This window comes from Diprion similis, chromosome 6, assembly GCF_021155765.1.
Source record: "Diprion similis isolate iyDipSimi1 chromosome 6, iyDipSimi1.1, whole genome shotgun sequence".
In the NCBI taxonomy this organism is placed as follows: Eukaryota; Metazoa; Arthropoda; class Insecta; order Hymenoptera; family Diprionidae; genus Diprion; species Diprion similis.
In genome coordinates, this window is record NC_060110.1 from 2120139 (window position 1) to 2134684 (window position 14546).

At 36.8% G+C, this 14546-nt stretch overlaps 1 protein-coding gene across 2 annotated transcripts in view; it reads left to right on the forward strand.

The window, feature by feature from the left end:
- Positions 1-2132, forward strand: part of LOC124406902 (nucleolar protein 4-like) — a 59779-nt gene extending 57647 nt beyond the window's left edge. For both annotated transcript variants that reach the window (XM_046882574.1, XM_046882575.1), the window contains exon 9: positions 553-2132. In XM_046882574.1, coding sequence (XP_046738530.1) covers positions 553-719 — 167 coding nt within the window. In that variant the 3' untranslated portion in view covers positions 720-2132. The remainder of the gene's footprint in view (positions 1-552) is intronic.
- Positions 2133-14546: the final 12414 nt, after the last annotated feature.

Consider the following 14546-nt stretch of genomic DNA (forward strand, 5'->3'; position numbering starts at 1 on the left):
TATTAATTTTTACCTCGATGGGGGGGGGGGGGGGCTGATTTTCAAAGTTTCTATTTTACTGTTTATTTTCAAATTCATGCTTACGACTGACAATGAGCTGAATCTCGAGTAATACATAATATTATCTGCCGAATTCAATTTTGAACTACTGAGAATGGATTAAAATGTCACGTGCTTTGCCTTGAACATCATCAAACTAGATAACTAAAATTAAGACTGAAATTTTTTTTTTTTACCGTATTCGTTAACTTTTGTTCAAGCTAATCGGACCTTTCGTGAAATTAAAATCTTATGTTTTCTCTAGTAAGTTTTAAAACCCCATCTCAAAGCCGTAACATTATTTAGGCCAAAACCCGCTACTTCAATCGGTGATTTAGCTGTTCTAACTTCCTTGAATTCACGTTTTCGAAAATTGGTGAAGATTTTCGAGATCCTAATGTCATAAATATATAATGCGACCTCCCGCTGTGAACAATCTTTCTCGCATGCCAGTAAATTCACTCACGCATTCCACTTGGCATTTGATTTTAATTCAAGTCTTTTCTATTTTAGGACCAACGGACTTGAGTATGAAGAGTACCAAACCGTTGGTTAGCCACAAACTGAACGCTGCGGAAATGGCCGCAGTGAGACAGCTGATAACAGGATATCGAGAATCGGCAGCGTTCCTCCTGAGATCTGCGGACGAATTAGAACAACTCTTACTCCAGCAGCCCTAGAATTACATCATTTATGTAGCGTCAATGCGACAGCTGGGTTTGCTACCGGAGCATCCCTGAAATTACGTTGTGTCACGTCAAGACGGACCGCTGTGCAGGAGAGACACGATGGCCACGATTAGTGGCTAAATATGGTACATTCGACCACGAGAATTCCTCGGGATACCCTTTTTTTTTGTATATTCTTTTACTCTACCACATACGGTGGCAATTAATTTTTTCGCACAAGTATATTAGTAATGTTACGCCGCTGAGACCGTGAAGGAAATCTGACAAGGGAGAGAAAAAGAGAGAGAGAGAGATCGAGAGTGAATGAAACGATGCTGCTAATTTGAAACTTGAGGGTAACCAACAACAAATTTTGCGGTCGTAGTTCGAATCGGAAACAAGAAGGCCTTGAATTTTCGGCTGATCTTACAGAACTTGATTGAAATAAAACATTTTATTATTCCTTTTTTTCGATTGTTTTGTTTCTTCGGGAAAAAAACCTGTCAGTTTTATTTCGACGAAGAAAGGAGTAATAACGAGCCGGTGATATAAAAGTCGCTCGTCAAGGAAGTTGTTTTACTTTCATGGAAAGAATTGTATTCTTTCTAAAATAAGAGTCTTATAGATCATCGTTAATCGCAAAACAGTGATGGGACATTCTGGTTCTTATATACATTCATGTACACTTGGCTGTTTATTTATAAACCAAGATCAAAGGGAGTGGCAAGGCAAACTGGTGATACAAAAACAAAAGAAATAGAAGAGGATAAAGAACTGCCGATGAGTTGAACGGTTGTAAATATTACCGCCTGTGCAAAACAATTGTGTAATTTTTTGCAACTGGGTTATCTATTCAAATAGCCATCTTTTTATTTTACGATAGTGAAATTTTTCTGTAATTACCGTATAACTCTCTGTACGTGATCGGTGAAAATATTTGAGGAAAGTAATGCCTAGATCCTCCCTCCCCCTAAATTGAATCTATCTACCTGCATCGAGAAGAGTTAATTAATTATCATTTTTATTATTATTATTATTATTATTATCGCAACTATTATTATTGTAATAATTATATTATTATTGTAAAATTGTTGTAAATTTGTTTACAAGCGTAATATAGATTAGTGTACTAAGGTTAACTATATATGTATAATATGATAATTTACTAAAATTAAATACAAAAGAGTTCCGCGTATAAGGTAGAAATTATTATATTATATAATATTGCAAATGATATTATTGAAAAATATATTAGTATGAAATCACAAGAATTATTATCATTATTGTTGCTATAGCTATTAATATTATTATTATTATTATTTTCAATATTACTAAAGATTGATTAAGAAAACTATCAAAACAGGGTGTATATAAAGAGGAATTATGAATATTTACTTAATTAATAGGCTAAGAAAGAAAGTGTGAGAATGAGACCGAGTCAAAGAGAGGTAGAGTAAGAGAGAAACGAGAGAGTGTTGTAAGAAAGAAAGAAAGCAAGAAAGAAAGAAAGAAAGAAAGAAAGAACTAGAGAGTGAGGCGAATCATACAAAATTATTAATGTTCGAAAGTACTAGTATTTTTCAAAACGATTCTAAGAAACTATAATAATAGATTAACGGTAGAAATTGTGAAATAACGAATTATCGATGCAAAAGTTTATTTGATTATGAATGAAAGTAACGTGTCCGGAATCATTCGTGTGCGGTACAACGTGAAAAACGGAAAAAATGTGTTTCATACGATACGTATTTGAGAAAAAAGATCAAGATAACGCGGCGAAAATTGTTATTATCGTCATTTCATTCGTTTATTAACAAACTTCAAAACTACTAGGCAATTGTTTTGAATATAAATATATATATATATATATATATATATATATATATATATTATATATATAATAGTGTAAGTATACATATTTGTCGAGAAAAAAGATTGAGAGTGAAATGAAGGGTACAGCGAAGCCGAAGGAATAACGAATCTTCGATCGAAGCGATGGGCGTACGAATTCTGTATTTGGGCTATATATTTATATGTATATAATAAATTGTATACATATAAATAAATGAACGAAAATATATGATAGCATTATGTATATTATATGTATATATGCATACATGTATGTAGGCTTTGGTTGCCAGATTCTGACCTTCTCTCAAACGGGACACGTTAAACGAGAATGTACACAATCCGGCAACCCAAGTATATCTATATGTATGGGCACACCGCAAAAGAAAAACAAAGAGAAGTGAAAAAAAAAATAAATAAAAAACGAACATTCAAGTATATGTTACGCAGGCTGGCTGAAATTCGGTAATCTATGAGATGAAATTAACTGCAATTTTTCTGAGTCACATTGTACATAGAATATAACTAACAATTAGATAAATATAACGATTATTATTATTATTATTATTAACATTATTATTATTATTATTAATTACATTATCGTTATTACGTAGATTTTTTAGCGTCACGATGTGTAAAAAAAAAAAACGGTTTTCTTACTTGACGAAACGCTCCATTGTAAACCAAAATAAATATGAGTGAGAAATCGCGTAGATGAGAATAAAAGATTATATTATACGTGTGTTTAAGAGTAAATGAAAACAGTGGAAATGTTTCGTCATAACCGGATTGTGTAGAGTCTCCAATTGTAGCATCACCAAGTTACCAAAGAATTAACAATTACTGTATAGATTTGATCGTCAATCGATTGACCCATTACAGCTTCTTCGAATCACTTACAATTAGTATTCGCTGACTTTCTTCTTTTACACACCTCGATATTATTATACATATAATAATTATATACATAATACGTATATCTTTACAGCTGAGTATTTTTTTTTTTTTTTTTTTCTTTGCATTTCTTTTCTCACCTCGAACATATTAAAGGATGAATGGTGCTCTGAAAACGAGTAAAAAAATATAATAACATAAACGAACGGTCTGGAAATATTAGAAGAGAGAAAAAACAAAAAAAAAATATATATATATATATATATATATATATATATATATATATATATATATATATATATATATAAAGAAATTATAAACACTATCACACCGACACTGAATGTAAAAAAAAAAAAAAAAAAAAAAAAACATCGACCTACACTGCAATTATTATTTTTATTCAGAAAATTTGCATACTACTTTTATGATGTAGTGTCTTTTTTGTAAATAGGATATGTCTTAAAGTATACATACATACATACGTACATACATATACATATATATATGTGTGTGTGTGTGTGTATTAAATATATGATAAATCGATTATATTAGGTTGCTTACGGAATGAAAAGAATATATAAATATAAACATACATATTTGATTATAAATTTTCGTTATGGAGGACATACCACATTCCATCTTTGGAAAGGAGCGATGAGGTTTCCAAAATATTATCAGTTTTTTGGTACCGTTCAGACGATCTGTTATTATTATCGTTTTTTTGTTCCCCTGTTTTACTTCAAAATTATGAACTCTGCTCTTACCCAATCGAGAAAGACAGTATCGATTCAATATTCGTTCGTATTTTTTACCCGATAATCAATTACTAAAAAATATACCACACTTGAAATGCAATTCCGTCAACTTTCAGTGATCGACCGTTAAGAAATTTATCATAAGCACGGTCCAATCGCCAATACTGACAAGGAGTACATTCTGTACAGCCAAATCTCTTTGGTACGCAAGGTTTGGACCAACTCAACTATGAAGGATGAATTATACTCTCTAAACTTCAATTTTTATTCTACGTTACGAATACCTATATATTCACATTGTTATCAATTCGCTTGCTCAAAAGCAAAATACAAGTAGAGTGGGCTTTGAATTCCCCTAAACGATGTTAGTTTCTCGTGCCTGGGCTAATGAATTTTGTTTTATTTGTGGAAATTATTACTATCATTTTTATTATTATTATTATTATTATTATTATTATTATTACTACTATTTTCATTATTTTCATTATTATCGTTATACTTATTGTTGTTGTTATCATTATTATTATTATTATTATTATTATTATTATTATTATTATTATTACTATTATGCTCCACAAGTCATATACGTTCAATTAAACAGGATCCATCGTGCATTGAGATTTTAGTGTGCTAAAAAAAGTGCTAAAACAAAACTAAATATTGTTAAATTTGCATGCTACGTTATTATAACGAAAGAAAATATAAAGAAGAGCGTTGGGAATTGGATAAAGTTACGAAATTCAAAGTCCACTCTTAAGTACAGACACTTTTCTTACTATCCGATGAGAATATAAGTATACGCAATGCTACCTAATAATAAAAAAAGAAAATTAAAAAAAAAAAAAAACATACGAAAGAAGTACTTTTCACCTAATACCGATAATGCTTTTCATCAAGTTTACTAATAGCCACGACTGGTAACATACACCTAATTAAACATAAAGGAAATATGGAATCGCGTTGCACGACGTTTGTACGGACGCGGTAGCAACTAAAGTTTCGGTCCAATCCGACGGATTCTTTTTCAAGTGGAATTATTTATATATTTTCTGTTGATTTCAATTTTCTCGTACCGCTCTTCATCGTATTTGAGTATATGAATATAATAATTGCGAATTGATGTATATTAATAATGAAAATAAAATAAGGATACAGGTAAATGATTGAAAATAAACGTTGATAATTGAAAAGAGTAAAAAAAATGTATTCGTTCCTGAGAAATAATAATAATGGTAATGATAATTCGATGGTACGTTATATAAATACTAATATTGTAATATTATAATAATTATTATTATAGCGTTGGTACGGTCTTTGACGATGCCTTGCCTGTAAATGTAACAAAAACGTTGAATGGAGAAAAAAAAAAATGAATTTAAACAAAAAACTCTTATTAACTTGTAAATGTTTTACCAAATATAATCGACTATTCAACTTATAAAATTCAAGCGTCGTGATTTTGTCCTGTAACAATCATATTTCTGATGTGTTATACACTAAATACCTGTAAGTTCATATAATATACTAGTAAATAAGAAGAGACAATATCCATTAAGAATAATAATAATAATAATAGTGCTAAGAAGAATATGCATCCGTTTTTGTACTAAAAAATTTGACCGTTGAATTTCGTTTATCAGTCAAGTTAAGATTAATTTACTCTGAAACTGGTTGTGTTTAAAACGAGTTCATTTGCATAGTGAATCCATATCATTTGCTATATTTTAATAATCGCTTATCTCGTGAGCCCTGTTATTCCTGAGCTCTTTCTCTCGAGTCTAGGAGTTATTTTAATTTAAATTCTCAGATATTCTCTCTTGGCATAGAGTTCTTCAACCGCTTTATCAAATTGAGCAAACTTAATTCACCAGATCTCTAAGAGTCAAGTATACGTTTCAATGAATCAATTGGATTTATCAAGACTACGTGATTGACGTTAAAAACATGGCTACGGGAAAAATTCAAATATAAATAGGTCCAGAGATAAATTCAAAGATTTTTAAAAAATTCGACGTTTCGACAACGAATTGGACTAAATTTTAAAAGGTAGCGAAAAAAATTACGCCATCAGAAAACGATGAAAATCGGAAATATGTTGCAAATTTAAATCAAGTTTATTTTTTTTATTCGATTACCAAGTTGGCTGTCAAAATCCCTGGTAAATTATTTCCCCACAAACACTTGTCGCGCACTTTAGCGCACGCGAAGGAGAATTTTTCAGAGTGACAAAAATTGACGTTCTCCTTGTTTATGTACACAAAAGTGCTGGAGTCAGTACGCGCCTTAAGGATAATCGGTGCGTGCCTTGTGTTCTCGTTACCGTGGCCGATTGCAATGGTAATAACTACGGCAGGAAATAACAAGTAATGAGAGTTCCAACCCTAGAGCTTCACAGAAAAGAGACTAAGAGAGGTCTGATTGGTTTCATTTTCCCGTGATTAGAATCACTGATTGTGCGGATTGGGGATCGCGATATCATCTTCAGCTTGTTACCTAACGGCAGAGTGCACGGAGGATTATCCCGAGTATAAAATCAGACCATTTTGAAAATAATCTTCCACAAATTGCAAAGTACCGGTACTACTGCAAGTATTATTGCTGAACGAGTGCTGGGGATAAAATTTCAAGCTTTGTTATCACCAATATCTCTACCTCATTCTGAAACCTTACCACTCCTGTCCTGATATAGGTGATGGAGCTTAATGTTTTTTGGATAGTTAGTGTCCTTTGATGTTTACGGCATCTTACAAGCTGCCCATAACTTTGAAATTAATTTTTAAGCATTTCCAAAGATAAAAATTCGATCATAATCGTTATCATTAGAGTATCACAATAGTTTTCCAGCTATGAGTAAACTTTTTTGGTAATCCTTATCAAATCCTATATTTGCCCCTTGGAACTTTTAACTATACGTGAATGGTTTATCATGTTGCATTTCAATGATCACGTTATCAGGTAAACGATTTTTCATCAGTCCATAGAACGAACTGATTTTGATGATTTGATCACACTTTCCACCATTCGCTTGTTTTGCTGTACGGTTATCGAGGTTTTGTATCAGGGAAAATTGCTATAAAATTATTATCCAACCCAATGATATTGAGCTGTATCATTTGTCGCTTTGTCTCATTGCAAGAGAAGTGACAAAATTTTAGAATAAAACTTCAGGGTTGAAACGATGCTTGACTGCCACTGGTTTGAAATCTAAAACCGTGATTTGTACGCTTGAACCGCTGATGCAGGCAAAAATACCAAAAACTAGTCGAGTCATATTCGACCAATTGTCCAAAAAAAAATGTAGGCCCACTTATTTGAGAATTATGAAAAAAAAAACGTATGCGAAGCCCGCAGCTGACTGGTAAAATGAAAATATAAAAAGTTGTCTGTAAATGGACTTGTTGTCGCCAAAAAAAGTCAAGAGAAACTTTAAAATTTTATTATCTACCAGATTTTATTGACCCTATGGTATGTCAGTTCTACTTTGATGGCGAGACTTTACGGGTAAAGTATGACCAAAAATCAAGGAGATTCACTGTGAATACAACTGATGAATAACCCGCATAAATTAGCTAAATCTGGCAATTAGTACTTTCATAATTTGCTCTCTTCGCGTCGGCTGCTCTTCGCGTTCCCACGTTATTCATCCGCGTAACCTGCCTATGTGATACTTGGCACTACATGGACGTGTGTTGGTTGGTAGAGGCTGATATTTCGAGTTGGCATATAAAGATACGCAAAAGAACTTTAACACCGCAAACGGTAGAGAACGATATCCCAGCTCTGCAACTTGGTTAATTGTAACGTTGCTTTTTTATTCCTCAACTCCTACCAATGGTATGAAATTCCGCAGGAAAATACCGCTTTACACGGTACACAGCTGCAGAGAACGTCAGAATCTTATTTGTAACCGCGTGCACGAAGCTGCATGAGCCTTTTTTCTTATGGCAGATATCTTCTCAATTTGACATTTTTACAGTTCGGAATTACTTAGAGAGAATAGAACCTTATACCTACAACTGTACAATTCGTCAACGTTTATCTTGGTCAGATATTTATTTTATATGCTCGATAAAATACTCTATGAATTTAAATAACAGTCAGATCAAGAGATTTACAAGAAATGTTCTATACGTTGACGAAAAAATTGTGAACAATACGGACATCCAGTTCAACTTTATTGAAACTATGTACACCTGTAATCTATCAACTTCTTGGTGTGTCTAATAGAACATGTGAATACGTGTTCAATTTATGGTTTTTCTAGATGCAAAGTTTCAAAGTGAGATTCCAATCAGCAACGCGTACGACCATAACGTTCGAAATTTCTCTCTTGTATTATAGTTACAGAATAAAGTGACAGTGCCCGACTAGCTGTGAGACGTTACATGAGATGTTACATTTCCGATTCATATTCTTACGCAGTTCCCCGGTCTGTCAATCAAGTTTTGGCAACTGACAGCCCGGCGGTGATCCGTATAAAAGAAAAAGTAGGTAATGAGCGTAGATTTCGCCATTCATAGGTCAGAAATCTTCTACGTATACAGGGTGAGTCGTTTCAAGTATCGAGAATGGGTGGAGCTTAGTAGACGCAAAGGCACATCCCTTCAGCCAATCAACGGGATGAAAGTATGATAAACGGTGCCAGTTGTGCGATTGATAATCAAAATTAACTCTTCTACTACACTTCGATGTGTCTGATCCAAAGCTTTCATGATTAGCTGAGGGATCCTCGAAACGTTTATGCCGAGATCTATTGATAATAAAAACGTTAACTGGATTAATTGTTGTTGATACTTTTTCCCTGGAACAAGAAATTGAGTGTCCTCCTCCCGTCACTATCACAATCTGACGCAATTGCTCTGAACGCTGATTGGCTGAAGGAATTTGTCTTCGTGACGAGGAGATCCTCTTTGTCATCGTATACTGCGAGAAATGAACAATGCCTCGTACGAGGGTCCGATCTTTGGACAGTTTAGATCATTAGAGCTCTGGATCTCGAACCGGACGGATGTATCCTCCCGGACTTGACTAGTCGGTAAGATTATACAGTGCCTGACTTGTAGTGCCCACAAAATAAATTTGGTTCGAACACTTAATACGACAAATTAATACGACATTCGCGTCTATTAAGCCCCTCCCATTCGCGATAGTCGAAGCTATTCACCCTGTATAGCGACGCTTTGTGCTATACCTGAGTTCAACCGCAAAGTGAACTGTAGAAGTTGTGGTGGAATTTCTTACGGCGTTAGAGAAACCGATTGGCGATTATCGAACTGACAAACCGTCAGGCCGGTATTTCTATGACGAACAGGCCTCGTTGTTTGCTTGCCAAATACAAACACAAGTCTTATTATATAAGCACTTGTGAGCATTTGTTGATCTCTGACACTTGACAGTTGACCTGTAATTATAGGTAGAAATCTTTCATTGTCCGTCGGGTACAAATCACTGGATGGATTCCACTCCTGACGTTACTCGCATCGAATGATGCCTTATTTTTTCTATGCCTAGTATTTGACGGTAGTACGGACGGGAATACGGCGATAGGATTTCTGTAAAAATGCAGTTACTGGTTTTTTGGTGCAGTTAAAATTACCAACGTTTTGGTGGACGGTAAAATGATAGCTATTTATGTGGCATGCCCGTAAACCACCTGTTTTTTTTTGGCAACGATAAAGATTTCAGGACGAGCTGAAGGCGAGCCGGAAGCGAGTACTGAAATTATCCGAGCCAAAAAACGGTTTACGGGCATGCCACGTACAATATTTTTTACGATATGGGCATTGAAAAGCAAAACGAAGAGTGAGGTTATGTCGCGATCTGTTCGACGAAGCTACTTTATTCGGCAGTTTGAGATGCGCACTTCGAACTGCGCCACAAAACTGCGGAATAAAGACTTTATTCCGCAACATTGTTCGCTGCCGTATAAAGCGTCACTTTACGGAACGAAAACTGCCACAAAAAGTGAACTTTTCAATGCCCATGCCATAAAAAAATACTTATCAATGATTTGCTTCTAGTGTTATTTTCAATCTCAAACTGTATCAATCCGCTGTAGATATGCTAGCAGAAAATGCAACAAATCCAACAGTGTTGTTCCGTGGATGCAGTTTGATCGATGATAGAACACTTATAATGCTGTTACGGCCATGCAGAGTTATCTAATCTGCGACACACGAGGTGTCGTAGTAAACACGCGAGCGTGCAAAACTCATACAGCGAAACATCTCACATTAAAACACAATAGAAAGTCAAATGAGGTCCTTTCGCAATCTAGTTCTGATATCATTGCGAAATGAAACCAGTTTATTCGTGTTGTTCAACAATCTGCGTCTACACATGTGTGACCCTAGGTACTCGCTATGTCTCACGTACTATTACAATTCGCGAGTTGTAATCGTATAGGGAAGTAAGTGCTGGTGGAAAAAATTAATGAGAAATCACAACGAGAAGAAGTATTTCCTCGGGATTACGATTTTTTTTTTTTGTTCATGCTTACTCTTCACATTTCACAGATATCTTCAACCTGTTGAGCTATAACAACGCAAGCAAATTTATCCATTCGCGCATTTTGGATGGATACTTCGTACACTCCATCCTGCTCAAGGACGGGGCACCAAGGTAGAGTTGGATCACGGTACGGATCATAAATATTTACGATGGTAACGCAGTCAGTGGTTATCCGCTTGGCTGTACGAGGTATCCAGCCACTTCATCTACACATAAACAACACTTCCTATCGCATACATGAACATGCGTCTGAGGTACGTGAATTTATTCCTTCAGGCTTATGCTGTGGAAAATTCAGGTACTCTGAATTACCAGCATCAGAGGATGCAAGTATTCTGTTAGACTCATAAATTTTTGAAAATTATGGGACACTTAAGAAATCCCTACATTGTGACCCCAACGAATCGAATAACCCATCAGTCTAAATTGCAGGTGTGGTACTATGAATTACGTCAATTAATCTGGGAAAAGGGTATACACTTATTGCTAGTAGATTTTATCAAAAAGCATCTCATTCGTAAGCCATTCTATTTCTTATGGATTGTGTGAACTGAAATCCATAAAGTATCAATTCCTTTACTAACTAGTGCGAATAATCAGCGACCGGAGACATGGCGATAAGCTTGATGTTCTTAACGCGGAGATGTCGAGAAAGCAGAAGGGTTCCTTCGTATAGTGAACTCTGCGCAAGAACCATGGATGGTTTTTGTCGTGATTTGGTAGCTACTAAATGGGGTCGTAAATGTTAACCTACGGAGGGTTGCGAAGCAGCCAAAAAAGTCGAGTTCTTTTTGAGCGATCGGTCTTTTTCGTTCTGCATACAGTACGAACGGAAGATACCCACGTATAGAAAAACAGCTGCAGTATTAACCACGAGAACTGAAACTGACTTTCCGTAAGAAGACTGCAGTATTTTACTTGATAGCAAAACGCGCTTACCTGTTTCACTCACGTCATAGCTGCTCGGGAATCGGTTGGGCGAGTAGTTCCGTGCTCAGAGAGTTCCTCCTAAAGTCGTAAAACTGTTCCCCTTGTCATTCCGTGGCGGCTCTGTTCGAGTCGACGTTCGCTTATGGGTGAGCAGCTACGGTGGAAGTTTATGAGGGACTTTGCATTTCAATGGTCCTCACTCACTTCGGCCAGCGGGCGAGTGAATGAACAGAGCCAGCTTAGTCCAATCCAGTCTCAGCTAGGGTTTATAATGGATGTCTTTGTGGTGATAATTCCTTTCTTATTTCCAGCCTCCTCGACTTGACCGGAGTTTATTTGTAGCCTCCCTCACCCTTCGACTGGTGGTTTGAGGTACTTTTCTCGGTGCATTCGCGTATCTTGAAGCCTCGATGTCTGATATTCGTTACGATTCACACACGCGTTCTTTAGACTTGGTTGTTCAGCTTAAGTAGGAGGGTTGCACGGGTTGAAACTGGAACGTCAGGACATCTTTCGGGTTTGTATATATGAATAGATCCCAGCTAAACAAATCCTGACCGAAGTAAAAGAGCACTGTTGTATAAAACTTATATTGCAAGATTTACTGCTGTTGAATATTTGTAGGACGGTATAACCTGGATTCGTCGAAAAGAATAAAAATGGGGTTTTTGAGTTGGGTTTTGCAAATTGTATGTGGTTTCAAAAATTTAGAGCAGCTACCGTCCAATCACCTCAAGGCATGGACTTGGAGGATTAATCGGTATAGGTATACTTAGAGGCCAGTCAAACTCCCTTCGGGACCGGGAGCGAAAAGATTTTATGATTTGCATTTTAATACCGTCCGTAAACACTATAATCATAGTCTTCGCGCTGAGATCGGTTGGATTCGGGGGCCAGTAGCAAAAACGCATAGGATGGTAGGTAGGTAGGGTTGAAACAGAATACTGTAGATAAATTAGCTTCCATGATTTGTGGAATTAGAACGTCGGTAGGAATGTTGACGTAGGTTGAAACCGTGACCATGGTTCATGGGTTCGAATCATCAACAGATTCTTTCATAACCGTTTCACTTTATCTTTCTTTTCCTTTGTTTTCACCATTGCGTGTCTTGGTGAACGTCAACACATTTCTAGTACTTGCTTCGGTGTATGATTCCCTACGAAAAAATCTAACTTAACGAGCACTTTACCCGACCAAAATAATACTCACAATGAACTGCGTGAGAGATATTGACGACGGGCTATCGAGGAGCCCATTACGAGGCCCAATCAGCGTATATCACGTTAACCGAACACAAACTCTTCGTTAAATCCGGCTTTATGCTTTATTGCCTTAGAGTACCTACACTCTCGCCAACCCCATCGTTCTTGTCCCACTGCCACACCAACGATAGAAACGACTGCTGGCGCCTGCACCGAAGCAGCTTGTCGAGACAGCGGAATGTGTTACTGACCACGTCGATCGACCACTTGGCCAGAACATGTCATAAACTCTTAAATAGAGCATTGGTTGCAAGATTTTTGCACCAATTTCACGAATTAGAACGACTACGCAGTAGCTCGTCGATCAAATGATTTCTTGTTTAGGGAAACTATTAGCAGCGTGAATGTTTCGCAGTGTCGATAGTTTTTTTTTAATTGGATTTCGCTAATCCCTCGGAGTGTATTTTTACATGTATCGTCTGTGAAATGAGGTCACTCGAAGAATGAATATGAGATGTTCGAATTTAACATCCAGGCATCTAAATCGTTGATTAATTTGTGTTTCTATCGCATCCGAATTCGGAAATGCAATTCACCCAACAATCGATTCCAGTTCAATTTCGACATTCGGAAGACTTTTTCAACGATTAGAGGATCGAATTAAATACATTTCTCGCATAGCCGTTCTTTTTAAACGTGCTTCTGTTTTCAATTATGTAAAACCGCGTCGGCTCCCTTTAAACCCTCTAATTTACTGTAAGAATCTCAACGTCCTACGTCCTGCCTCTTTTTCCCGATAAAAAAATGTAGATGCTGATCACTACGATGAACACTTCTGTAGCTTTTATTGCAGCGCTTCTTGGCGTGCATAGCGACCGAAGCCTGTCAGTCTGCATAAGCCCTGCATCTTTCCCAGAAGATCCTGTGTTCCTTCAAGCGTATATTACGCCCGTATAATGTATTCATTGTGACACACATACCCACATGTGCTCGCCCACTTAATGGCGTGGAAGGGGTGCAAGGGTTGGGGGAATCCCCGAGGGTTGTCCTAACATGACGTACCTACTCCGTGAAGCGGATCTCGTGTTCTCCAATCCACCCTATCTTTTTGGAGCAGCACGGGCTGCCAAGCAAAAAGGACTGGATGCCCGGGTCCTGTGGTCGTAATATATGCATGCAGTGAGGCGGGTACCGCGCCTGTATAATCATTTTTTTCTCCCTTTCTGCAGGGCCAGCGACCGTCTGACAGCCTACAGACGCTCGGTAGACTTTTGATCGTTATGACCCCCGGTACCTTTTTGGGAGAAACCCTCGGCCTTGAATGATGAACGTGAGGGAGCGAAAACCTGGCTCACGCTATTCAGCCTGAGCTGAGCAGGATCGATTCACTTTTCGCTGAATTTTGTCTGAGATTATGATATCCGATAAACCTTCGGGCTTTCGAGTGGTTTCTCCGAAGGATGGCTGGGTCGGTGGGCAGAGCGTGGCTCGGAGATGCACCACGAAGGGTTGTGTTCAGTCGGAAACCCGATTATCAAGTGCAATAAATATTGGCCCAACCAGCCCATATTTGGGCAGAAAACTCCTAAACATGTTTCGCAGTTTGAAACCTATAATGCGAGCAGACTTATACTCGGTGAAAAACAATCGACCGTTTCAATGTTTGAAGTCACATGAATTGACATGTACTCTATTCTGAA